The following is a 12996-nucleotide window of genomic DNA, read 5'->3' as shown; positions in this document are numbered from 1 at the left end:
CAGAGAATGTAACAACCTTTTGGACCCACTGGCCAATCAAAAAGTATCTACTGAAAAACAAGCCTCCCACCCCAGGCTCCAGGTGCACTTTAGCCTAAGGGCAGGGAAGATCTTTAAACTTTACATTCTCATTACAGGGCCTGAGAAGCAGGCACTGTAAGTGATTGGCAGGCACTAGAGAAACAGGGCACTGTGGGGCTGCCCACCACAGCTTCCTCACTTCCTCTTCCCCCTTCTTTGTGATCTTATTAAATTAAATGAGGCCACTCCAGACTGTAAAATATTCCTGTCCACCTTCCCCCAGCTTGCTGTATTTCTTGCTATTCAGTCTCAATAAAATAATTACCTAGTAATGATTCTTAGCAAGGCTTCCCGAGGGGGCGGAGGGTTTTCACCAGGCTGGGGAGGGAAGGAGGGTGTTTCTCTTTTCTTAAGAAACAATATAAATCTGACGTACAATTTCACTTTTTTTTAAAGAGGACTTTTTCCCCTTCCATACTATAAGGGATTTTTATATCAGGTATTCCCCTTATTACGGTGGAGAAGAGATTTGTTTTTTTCCTTGCCAGCTTTTTTATATGGAAAGACTAAGCCAAGTGTACAATTTAATCCAATTGAACAAATGTTTATTTAGCCCTTGCTATGAGAAATGCCTTGTACTTGTTTCTGGAAATACAAAGACAGGAATGAAACACTTCCTGCCCTCAGGAAGCTGACCATCTGTAGCTCAGCACCCTGGTATTGGCCATACATCTCCTGAGGGGTGTGCGAAGGAGATTGGATGCTGCCCATCACGACTTGGCTCTCCAAAAGAAGCCATGGCCCCATTGACCCTAATGCTCCCCTGGCCTCCTTCACAAATCTAACTCAAAACCCACCCTCTGCAAGAGGTCTTTCCTAGGCACCTCCCTGCCGCAGCCTTTGCTGGCGTCTCTCTTGTTTGGAGACTATAAGGGTTGGCCTGTTGTCTCCCTCATTGAAATGGGAGTTTCTGGATGTATTTCCCTCTGTCCCCAGTGATTCATGGTGCCTGGCACACAGGGGGTTCTTAAAGTGCTTGATGATTGATTAAGAAGGCTCAGGAAGAGCTAGAGAAATCTAATGGTCTCTGAATAGGCAGAAGGGTCTGAGGGCAGCCAGTCTGTCTGACACTGAACAGGAATCTCTCTACCCAACGGCCTGCAAGTGGCCACATCCCCTCATGAGACACCCATCCTCTGCTCAAGCAGCCATTTCCTTGATGGCTCAACCCTGGGGTCTGGGAAACTCTTCCTTTCAAGGCATTTTCCTCTTTGTGCCTTCCCCCTGTTACCCCTAGTCCAACCCTCCGAGGCCAAGCAGAAAAAGTCCAGGCCCTTGTCCTTGGAAGCCCTTCAGATGCACAGATGCTGCGATCACACTTTGCGTATCACAAGGATCGCACCTTGGACACAAGCTCCTCTGAAGATACTTTAATTATTTGTTCAAGCACAAAGCCTTACAGTGAGCATGTTGAGTCTCATCATGAATCAGATTGGTTTGGATGTTAGGATTAAAGAATGGCCCAGGAGATTAAATCATGATGCTCATAGCTGAATGAAGAAAGCAGTGCTGTCCTCAGGCATGGGTGAAGCTGGAGCTGAGGGCACAGGGCTGAGCAGGACGTCCAGGGCCTCTTTGTTCCTGGTCAGCCCAGCTCTTGGTGTGTGACTGACTTCTCAGAAGGAGCACCGAGGATCTCACACTGTTCTCATGCAGTTCTCCTTGGTTCTCCCAGAGAATAACGGCTAAATTTAGACCGTCTGATAATGGAATTGTAAATCCAATTATATTAATTACCCAGCTCTCTTTGTTGTTTCCTTCTTGCCTAATTTACTTGCAGAATGTGAGGGCTTCCAGGTAATGTACTTGTTGTTTAGGACTAATTTATGAAGCCAGAAACAATGGCAGCTGCAACCTCCTTGTTCCACCACCAGTCCCACAGAGCTGTTGGGCGTCACTTGATCATTGGATCGTGATGGATGGCAGCATCTCCCTGTCAGATCTGGGGAGACTTTGTCATCTGGTGAATTCCCCAGTGTGGCCACTTCTCCCCATCATTCCCCTGGGAATCCCCTTTCACTTTCCTAATCCAAGAAGCTATTTTGCTTAACGGTCCTGACATCAAGATATTGGCTTGAGAAAATCCAGGAAAGTTTGTTTGTATTGAAGCCTAGCTTTGTGTGAGCATTCGTTATTTCCCAATGTGTTGATTCAGTCTTTAGCCAATAAAATATAATGATATATACAGTTAGGATAAACAATGAACTTTGAGCCTTCTTGTCTATAACCTAAAATGGTTCAGAACATACACCCGAATGCATCTTTGTTCAAATGCCAGACATTTTTGTTGCATTCCTTTCTGGGTTTTTTCTAATCTATAAATATGATTCTGACAAGTCACTGGTGTTCAGTCAAATTAGTCACAATTAGTCAATCGATAAACTTTTTTTCTAAGTTCCTACTATGTGTAAGTACTGTGCTTAGTCCTGAGAACATAGAGGCAAAGGCATGGTCCCTGACCTCCAGGAGCTCTTCAAAGTTATGTAGAGTGTATACAGGAGAATAAAGTGTGAGTCTGCACAGGTAGGATAGGGACCAGTGAGGAGGGGCTTTAAGAGCTGACAGAGGAAATGGGGAGCCACTGGCTTGTACTGAGTTGGGGGGGGGGAGTCAAACCAGTTTTTGCCCACTGAGTGGAGAATGAATCCGAGTGGCAAGATTTAAGGCAAAACCTTCTCCAAACATTCTCCAGCTTATCTCCACCCTTCCTCAGATGGGAACATGCCACTTCAGGTGCCATCAGATCAGCCCAGATTCAAATGGGACCATCACGTCCTTTTCCTGGAAGTTTTACCCCTCTGAATATAGGTCAGGATCTAAGCACTGACCCTAAGGTTAAAGAAATCCCACCCCAGACACTTACTGACAAGTGTCCCAGTTTTCAGGCTCTCAGCTTCCTGGCCCATAAAATGAGTGGGGGGGGTAGGGGCAGCCAGGTGGCTCAGCGAGTAAGAGCACCAGCTCCAATGTCGGGATGACCTGGGATCGAATCTGGGCTCAGACACTTAGCACCACACCCAGAAATAACTGTCCGTGTAACCTTGAGCAAGTTACTTAACCCTGATTGCTTAAAAAAAAATGAGTGGGGGGCTCTAAGGTCAAGGATCTTGGATCAGCTGAGCAACATGTTAGAAAGAACAGAAAAACCAGAAACAAAAAAGGGTAGCCCAGACGGGGCCCTAATTGGGGGGGGAGGGGGCACTGAAAAGCCGCATTTTGTTTTGTCATTCTAAGAAATGACAGATAATAACAGCCAAAAAAATCACCACAACAAAAATCCAGTCACTATAAATGTCCCTCATCCAAGCCAAGCTGGCCTCTCGCTGTTCCGCCTTCACAGCTCTCTGTCTCCCATCTCCACGCCTTTTCCCAGGCCATCCCCCTTGCCTGGAATGCCCTCACTCCTCACCCCCACCTTACGGAATCCCCTTCCTCCATCCCAGCTCAGCTCCAAGTGTTGCCTCCTACAGGAGGCTTGTAGGGAGCCCCCAAGTTGCTAGTGCTGCCCCAGTTACTTTGAATACATTTATAAATGTACCCAGTGCATTATGGGGACTTAGTATATATTTTATACTTATTTATATATGTCCTTCAGGGCCAGGATTATTGTGCCAGTGCCTGGCACAAAGGAGATGCCCAATAAATGTGAAATGAAGGAATGAAGAAAATCAAGATCCCCAGTTTCAGAGTGGGGAGGAGAGAACTCACCTAGGAAGCCGCTTAGGGAGCCCTTGTGCGTTCTCCCCATGGCCAGGCTTTTCCTGCCTTCCCAGATTGCTTTGGCTTCTTGGAAATGCACTGTTTCATTTAAAGCACAGCCCAGAGCAGCGCTGGGAATCTGCTCCTACTCATCCTCCTGGACCACAAGGAAGCATGGTGGCTCCATGAGCTTGTTACGGGATCTGGGGGCATGGTTTATGACAAGACAATTGTTCCTTGAACTATCCTGCAGAATTGGGCCTCTTCATCTCCTATGGTGTGTCTAGTCGAGGGCCAGTGCAGAGGGAGGTGATGTCATAGACCCTCCCCAATGCAGGCTTCTGGGGGGAGTGCAGTTTTAGTGGGAGATGAAGCCTCCCATTGCCATTAAGTATGTGGTGTGCCTTAAAGGAGGACAAGGGTAGTGTTACCCCACAGGTTCTACTGGACCCGCTTAAGTGATGATGACTGAGAAATACAGTAAGTTGAATAGAATAGAGTAGACTAATTGAATTCCCATCAACAGTTGCCTTTAAAGTGCTTGGAATTACTTTTCTTGTGAATTATTTAACCATACTTTCAACGATCTTTTTTTACATCACTTAAACTGCAGTTGAAATCAGATTTAAATATAGTTTAGCTGGACAGAGCTCAGTGTTGACTGACAAAAACTCTGGTTCAAACTGTGTGGGGGTAGTTAAATTCTACAGACGAAAATCTACAGTGTGTAAAGCGCTAGGAAGACAGAGAAAGATCCTGGCCCTCAGGAAGCCCGTCTGTCCATGGCCTCAGGCCGGTCATTCTAGCCCTTCGAATCCTCTCATTCCCCACAACTACTGATTCTAATGGGTCCCTTGGTGCCATTTTGGCACATACCAAGCATTTATCAACTAGAACAATTGGGGGAAAGGATTTTCTAAGCAAAAGGCGGCTTCAGTCCAGACCCTACATACACAACCCAAAAATGGCCAGAACAATGGGACTTTGTGTGTGGTTAACTGAGAGCACTGGTTCATTCGTCTGCCTCTTTCACAGCTTCAGATTCCTTCCCCATGATATCAGTTGTTCAGTCCTGTCCGACCCTTCATGGCCCCACTTGGGGTTTTCTTGGCAAAGATACTGGAGTGATTTGCTGTTTCCTTCTCTAGCTCACTGGATTTGAACTCGGGTCTCTGTGACTCCAGGCCCAGCACTCTATCCACTGAACCATCTAGCTACCCCCTGGCACATAGTAGGTCTTCACTAAATGCTGGTTGATTGACTTGTGTCTGTTGTGTTTTAAATTGTCTGTATGCAGGTGGTTTACTCCAAGTAGAATGTAGACTCCTGGGGGCAGAGGTGGTTTTGTTTTTAGGTTTCTCTCCCCAGCATTCGGCTTTATGTTTGAATTGAATTGATTTGAGGCCTTTTCTTCCTTCTAGAATCTGCCTCCTCCATTGCCAAGTAAAACTCCGCCCCCGCCTCCTCCAAAGACCACTCGCAAGCAAACTTCCGTTGACTCTGGGATCGTGCAGTGAGAGTGAGTGGGCCTTTGTCCAAAGATCAAGATCTACTATTTCCTCTCCCTGAATAGGTTCGGAGTCTGCTCTTTACCTCATTTGGACCTGACGTGTCTAACGTCTAAAGATGTTCTAATGGAAAAGAATTCCTGGTTAACAATGGAGCAGGCTTCTTAGTCAAAACCAAACAAAAATGGCGCTCAAGTAAAGCCGGCCTAGGCCCAAGGGGTGCCAGTGGGTTCCTGAAAGGTGGTGGCCAGCTAGGCCCTGGGCCCAATCAGCAACCAAGGACATCTGTGCGGTCAGGGAGCACCTCCCTCAGAGTCCCCTTTCTTCATACCAAATGACTCCCTTAGCAGCCTGGCCAGATGACCCCCTTAGAGCACACATGCCTGTCCATAGCTCTTCAGGGACGGGCATGTGCAGGAACCGCGTAGCTCCCAAAGTGAAGAATTCTCATTGATACGCTCATAGGACTTTGAGCCAGAAGCACCCACAGAGATCATCTAATCGGCTGAGGCTCATAGAGGAGAGGTGACTTCTCTGAGGTTGGACCTTGGGCATAGGGTTCAAATTCCTATAGAATGAGTGCCAATTTAAAAAAAAAAAACAACCTTTTTTTTTGCTCCAAGTGATGGTTTCTTATCAACTGACTATATTTTAATTCATCAACATATCAAGCTCCTCCCCTTTCACAGCAGGTCCCCCATTCAGTCTGATATAATTTAAAATAGGATATATTTCAGCTACTGAACAGATACTAATTTATAAGGGGGGGAGGGGAACATCATTAGAACTTACTGGATCATTTTGGGAAAATCAATATGGATAATAGGAAGATGAAGTTTTTCTTTTTTTAAAAGAAAAAAACACAATAACACGCATAGGTGGTTTTGATTAGCATAAATCTTTTTGTCTGTGTCTTCATTCTGTACAGAAATGTGTATATATGACGGGTCTTAGAATGTTTTTAATGTGTATGGTGCCTGCTTCTATTATAAGAGGTATCTTCAAGTGATTCCCAGTGTGTGCTCGTAATGTTTTTAACTGCTAAAAATGTATAAATAACATTTTTTTAGAATTTGGAAATTCTGAAAATATTGGATGATGGTTAAAAAACATATGGAGACTAACTTTTTATTCCATAATTGTTTATTCTGCCAACTATATTTTTTTTACTCGCTACAATCATTATGCTTTTGACATAGATGTCATAAATGTGTCACTGACTCCCAAGAATAAAACATTATTTAAAAAAAGTTTTGGTATCTGACCTTGTTAATGTCACTGGGTGCTATCTCCCTTTCCAGTTAAATACAGCCCTCCAATGCTTTTCCATATGATTTAGTTATATACACATGCATGATTCCTCAGCAAGAACATTTGATCATCTATCCATGACTGAGTCCTGTTTTTCTAATATTAGACAGGAAGCAAAAATACCAAATAATGATTTGTGTCCCGGACCCACTCAGGCATGCTGGCCGATCTCCATCATTCTCCGAGCTTTGGTGCTGGCTACATCCTTCCTCAAACCTGGGCTTTTGCTTTTCTCATGCAGAGATGACTAAGGTTTTGGAGCTGTGCTGTGCAGACATGGAAAGGTGCTCTTGGGATTTCCCCTTCCAGGGAGGAGCGCCATAGCCAGCACACAGCAAGCACATAGTCCATCATGTGCCTAGGGGTGTGATGCAGCTTCATCCTTCCTCCTTTTTCACTCCCACAAATCCAGGTTCCTCCTCAAGGCAAGTCCAGTCCTTTTGAGATCCACACATAGACACCCACAAACCTTCCCATGAGTTCACATTGTCTCCTCTCCAATACAGTCTCTTTGTGGTCCCAAACCTCTCCCACTATTTTTCACCCTCCTGGAGTCTTCCCATTCTAACACCCTCTGTCCCAGATACCACGTGGCCAGTTTCATCACTACATTTTCCAGTGATTTCCAATCTCTTTCAAAGGTCCATACTGCTCCTTTATGTCCTGGATGGTAATGTCATTTACTACCCACAGAGCCTCATCAATGGACAGAACTATCCTAATTTCTGCTTCAGAGTTTTATCAGTCAATATTCATTAAGCACCTACTGTGTACAGGGAACTATGTTAAATGCTGGCAATTTTTGGAGAATATTACATAAAGAAAACAAATTTATTTTAACCATCTTTTTTCAGATATTTGAAAAGAACAAAATAGTCTGATCAGAGATAGAATGTGACTTTCAGTAGAGTTTCTGAATAACAGAGTGTGAGGTCTTATGGATTTATCCACGGTCTTCCAGTCCTTGCTGTTGTGATGCTTGTCATCAAACAAGGGACGGTAGAGATGGCCCTTTTCTTCTGTGGAGCTATAGTTTCTAAGTCCTTTCCAGAGATGTAGAAACTCAACCTGACCTGCAGCAGTCTGCGCTTCCTGCCTTCTGCCAGCGTCATGCTGCTGAACCAAAGGACCTTACTAATATAGAAACTGGTTTTTGGCCAAGTTTGCCTGCTACGTGATCAGCTTCGCACGTGCATTTTAGTTACCATCCACCTTATATATTTCTAGAATAAGTTCTATTGACTTCTTGGTCTGAAAACATCTCCCTTGTCCTGAAAAATGAATACTTCCCTAGACTTCGGTATTCCCTTAAAAGGTTGCCTCGTGTCTTTCCTCCCTATCAGTGACAGACTTCTTGGAAGGTGGTTTGAATCCCACACCTCCCATTTCTCATCAGTCCCTTCTCTGCCCCTGCAATCAGAAAAAGAAGTCTCAGCATTCCACTTAGCAACCTTCTTCAATAACATTCTATCCTGTTGGCCGTCTCCTCTGCCTTCCTTCCCTCCTAACCTGGATCCGGCTGCTGGAGAGAAGAGAGCTACCTGAGACATCTCCATGCAGCCTAGCTTTGCTACCAGGTCACACTCTTGACCTTGGCTGACACTGGACATATTGGTCACCAACTGCAACTGTCCTGGAGAGTGAGCGAGAGTTTGTGCAGGGACCCTCTGTTTGGACTCCCTACCTCCATTTCCTCTTATATACAACAAGGTGGGATTCCATGACCTGTAAGACCCTGCTAGCTCTAATTCCTCTGAGATTCTGCACAGGACACCAGACAGTAAATGATACTTCTTAACCCTGACATGAAAAAGGCTCACTAAGCACAGGACTGAGTGGAAGGCAGCGAGGTGGCTTTGGGGCTGACTGGGCCTTCACTTCGCAGCTGCCGTGGTCAGCCATAACAGAAGAGTCAGACTCTCTCTGCAGAAAGGGAAAGGTTCCAGCATCTGGCAGCATGGGCTTTTAGGAGTCAATTCAGCTGAGAATTCAGAACGTGAGCATTATCTATCCTGACATCCAGGCCTAAGGCTGAACCCCCAGATTTCTCCTCCAACCTGGGATTTGTCTCTGACCAAGCTCCTGAAACACCAATTCTTAAAGACCTCCCACACTGCAAAGTCCAAAGACCCACCCACAGTCCAAGTAGGGACCACCTTGTGTAACCCACTCGTGCCAGAAAAGGAAACCGAGTCCAGAAAAGAGTGACCTAGGATCAAGCACTAAGTCAGTGAAATCCTGGCCTCTGAATCCAGGCTTCCTTCCTTCTGCTCTCAGTTCCCCAGCTCGCATCACCCAGAATCTGAGCCTTTTTAATTATTTTAGAGCTTGGTTTTCTTCTTACTTGTGCCTGCCCTTTGGAGTATTTTCGGATCTCATTGCTTGACCACTTTTCATACTGTTCCTCAGGGGGAAGATTTTATCTTTTTAATTTGTCTTAAGAGTTGGGTCTTCCGGTGCCCTTAGTTCTTTGATATCCGGATTTTACTGGTTCAATTCCAGCCTGATTTTCTGTTACTTGGGGTTTTCTTTGCTTTGTGTGGGTTTCTATTTAAATGCCTTTTTAATGGATTACACTATATCAGTTTACTTTTAACTGGACTTTAGAATTTTAGTACTTCAAAAAGAGTAAAACTCAGAGCATTAGTAGCTAACCAGGAACAGGCATAGCCAGGAAGGACCCCGCCAGACTAATCCTTGCCCCCTGCCCCCAGCAAGCCTAATCCCCAACCTTTAGCACCGACTCTCCCTAAAAAGAAATGTGCCCTAGTATGCTGGGGCAGGTTAGAGCTAACTCCCCAGGGCTCTAGGCTGATTGTAAAAATTTCAATATGAGCATTTATACCAAACTCTACAAATCAGGGCCTGACATTGTTTGTTGATTGTTTTGACTTAAGAAAGTGTTGTAGAAAATGGTAATAATGTAAATTAAATTTAAATGTGAAATGATTTTTTTTCCTGGAGAGCTGATTGTTAAATATTTGTCAGCATATTCCTAGAGGTGAGGAAGGGAAGAAACCCGTGTAAAGGCCCTTTTAAAGTCCTTCATAATCTGTCTCCAGCCTATCCTTCCAAACTAATTACACATCATTTTCCTTCATTCACTCCCTGCCACACAACAGCTGACCCGGCACCCATCTTCTGCCTCCATGCCTTTGCCCAAGCTGTGATTACCCTGGTGGTACAGTGGGTAAAGTGCTCACCTTGGAATTAGGAACACAGGAGTTCAAACCTGACTTCAGACACACTCGCTATCTGTGTGGCCCTAGGCAAATCGCATAGTGGCTGTTTGCCTCAGTTTCCCCAACTGTAAAATGGGGGTAATAATAGTTTCTTCCTCGCAGGGTCACTGGGAGGGTCAAGTGAGATGGTATTTTCCGAGTGCTTAGCACAGGACCTGGCATGCAGTAAGCGCTGCAGGAAGGCTTGTGCCCTTCCCCCTTCCTGACATGGCGAGCCTGGGCCTGGGACGACAAGACAGAAGCACCGTGGACTCCATGCTGGATGCCTGTCCAGATTCTCGGGATCTGTGCTCCACAGCCGGAGCTCCCCAGGATTCAAGGTCACCCCGGCCATCGGAGTCCCTGGGGAGGATGCTGCTGATAGAAGATGACCGTCCAAGCTCTTCTCATTGGCTCCCTGCTCCTTTTTGTCGATAATCTCCACTTCCACTTGGACTCCTCATGTTGTGCACAAATTATCTCCACCTCAAGTTCATAGTTAAACCTTCTAATTAGATTAATAAAAGCGTCGTATAAAACCAAATCCAAACACACATCAGCTCTCATCACTTGTGGGAACTCTTAAAAGCAGCTTCTCTCCTCCCTCCTCCTGCATCTGCTCCCTCCCCCCCCAAAATAACGGGCTGTGAGTCCTTTCTCCCTATGCACTAGGCTAGTTTTGTGCCATTGAGAGGGGGGAGAGGAAAATACTGCTGTGTCCTACTGCAAAGAAAAAGAAGGATTCCTTGGTCACTTGTGACATCTGCAGGGGAAGCAGGAGACCAGCTGTGCAGAAGAGGCCCCCCTTGCTCCAGGAGTTGGTAAGCACTGGGCAGATTGCTAGGCCTTCTCAGTAGTCCAGACAACTGCAGCAATGGAGGCCACTGTGCACAATGATTCTGATTGCTCTGGTCAGCAGAAGAGGAACTTCTCTCTTCCAGTTGTGTCTTCTAACTGGGAAGACAAAAGGGATGAATGCCTGCCATGGTCCTTGGACCAGGAAAGGGCAACCCATGCATGGACATGGCTATATTATCTTATTATGTTTATATATACACACACACACATATGTTGTCCCTGCATTTCTCTATCCTCTTCTCCGTGAAATACTCAAACCCATCTAGGTCACGCTAGCACTGAAGGCAAGTTCCTGGTACGGGTGAAACATTTGATCCCCGTAGACACATTTCTTGCATCTCCATAAGCCGATCATTATGACAACCTTTGATCAAATGGATGTGGGCACTTGTTCCAATGGGACAGATTAATACATCTCTACCTAATAGTCCTATGGGAATCCTGCCCATGTCTTTCCATTAATTCTCCATAGAAGGCCCACCCAAAGTCCAGGAGATTTTCCTCTGGGTCTTTTAACATTCTTTGGGAGCCAGGGCCCTACAACCACCATCTCTTTTTCTTGTGACCAGCTTATCCCTTTTTCCAATCCTAGGTGATAACTTCATAACACTTCTTGTCTAAAGACATCATTGATAATGCACTATAGTCTCCTTATGACCACCAGGTATCTCCCCATTTCCCAGTTTTCATCATTGGAGAGTATGCTGTTTCTATCTATGATTTACCATCACAAGGCATCATTGGAAATATGTCAGTCGGGTGTGTCTACAGGACTTACTGGATTTACCCAGACTCATGTCTGGTAAAAAAGAAAAATTAGCACCTCAGCCCTTTGTGCTACAGTGGCTTGAGGTCTGCCCTTGAACAGTGGTTTCCCGCTTCTGCCAATTGTGACAGGCTGTGCCCTAAACTGTATAGGACTCCCCCAACAGGTTCCAGCTGAATTTCTCTTTCTTCAAGGCCTGCTTGTGTGCTATGCCTTCCTCAATGTCCTACCATACATGAAAGTGATTATTCCTTTCTGAAATTTTTCTAGAACACATTGGATCTTTCATTCACATCATTTGGCCAGTAGAACACATCCTTCTATGCATGACCTTCTTCCACAAGCTCTTTAGGGACAATCAGTTCAGATCTGCATGTCTTTTCTTCCCTCTTTACCTTCCTGGTGCTCAGCAAAGGCACTTGAACCTGACGCATTTAAATGTTTGTTGCCTTGCCTTGGCTACAGCTGTTTCCTTCTGTGCTTTTCCTCCCAGCCCTTAAATTTATGTTGATGCTTTTAATTAACATCTATTTTCAGAGATGCAGTGCTCTAAATTTGTTTCTGTTTTCTTTGGATATTTTCACCTTTTCTACTTTTTTTTTAGTTTAGGGGGATATTTATAATTGGACTTCAGAGACTTTCTTCTATTCAAGATAAAAATGCAAATTCTTCTTCCTTGCTGTGTAAATCACTGCCCACTTTGAGAAACTTTCTAATTTGAGGTTAATTCTTCCCACCCTGGGCTCCTTCCTTTCCTGTGAAACTGGATATCCTGTCTGATCCTGCTAGTTCATTTTTATGTCCAATCAGTCACCATGATTTCCATGTTGAGTAGTTCTAGATTTTAGGGTTATATATTGATTCTTCCTGCTCACCAGGATGGCAAAGGATTTTCTCATAGTTCCGTTTTCTCAGAGATATTAGTACTAGACCCCCAATTCCTCAGGATCCGATGCCACAGATCCAAATACATTTGGTTTTACCCTGAGGATATAGAAAAGCAAAAATGAACAAAACTCAGAATTCCAGAGTCTCAGATTGGACACCTAGTGCTGGCCTTCCCTGAATAAAAACTTTCTCCCCAAAGACCCCAGCAAGTGGTCATTCAGCCTAACCTAGAAGACTCCAATGTGGAGAAGTCCAGCACCTTCCAATGTTGGACAGGGCTAATTGTTAGGAAGTTTTCACGGAATTCAAACCTAAATATGCCTCTGTCATTCCTGAGAAGTCTTCCTACCTGGTCCAGAAGGCAACCCAGTGCCTGAGAATTGGCATTGTGCTAGTCCCCTTAGCCTCGGTTTCCCTGCCTATAAAACAAAGAGATCAGGTTGCATGATCTGAGATCCTTGTGGCTGTACAACTGTGATCCAATGCTCAGGCCCTGTGGTCTCAAAGTTGGAGTCTGTCATTCACTCTCATTTGGGGGGCTTGCCAGTTTCACCATGCTACTGCTGATGTAAGGACTCCAGGTGACACAGTGGATAGAATGAGGAACTTGGAATCAGAAGACCTGAGTTCAAATCCTGCCCCAGACACTTTCTTAGCTATGTGA

At 45.0% G+C, this 12996-nt stretch overlaps 1 protein-coding gene across 2 annotated transcripts in view; it reads left to right on the top strand.

Annotated features, from left to right (window-relative positions):
* DOCK1 (dedicator of cytokinesis 1) overlaps positions 1-6347 on the top strand; it is a 618254-nt gene extending 611907 nt beyond the window's left edge. For both annotated transcript variants that reach the window (XM_069101719.1, XM_069101718.1), the window contains exon 52: positions 5202-6347. In XM_069101719.1, the coding sequence (XP_068957820.1) occupies positions 5202-5297 (96 nt within the window). In that variant the 3' untranslated portion in view covers positions 5298-6347. The remainder of the gene's footprint in view (positions 1-5201) is intronic.
* Positions 6348-12996: the final 6649 nt, after the last annotated feature.

The sequence above is a fragment of the Petaurus breviceps genome, unplaced genomic scaffold (genome assembly GCF_028583685.1).
Source record: "Petaurus breviceps papuanus isolate PSGF00001 unplaced genomic scaffold, PetGlider_PUasm1.0 490, whole genome shotgun sequence".
Taxonomy (NCBI): domain Eukaryota; kingdom Metazoa; phylum Chordata; class Mammalia; order Diprotodontia; family Petauridae; genus Petaurus; species Petaurus breviceps.
This window is presented reverse-complemented; position numbering and strand designations above follow the sequence as displayed.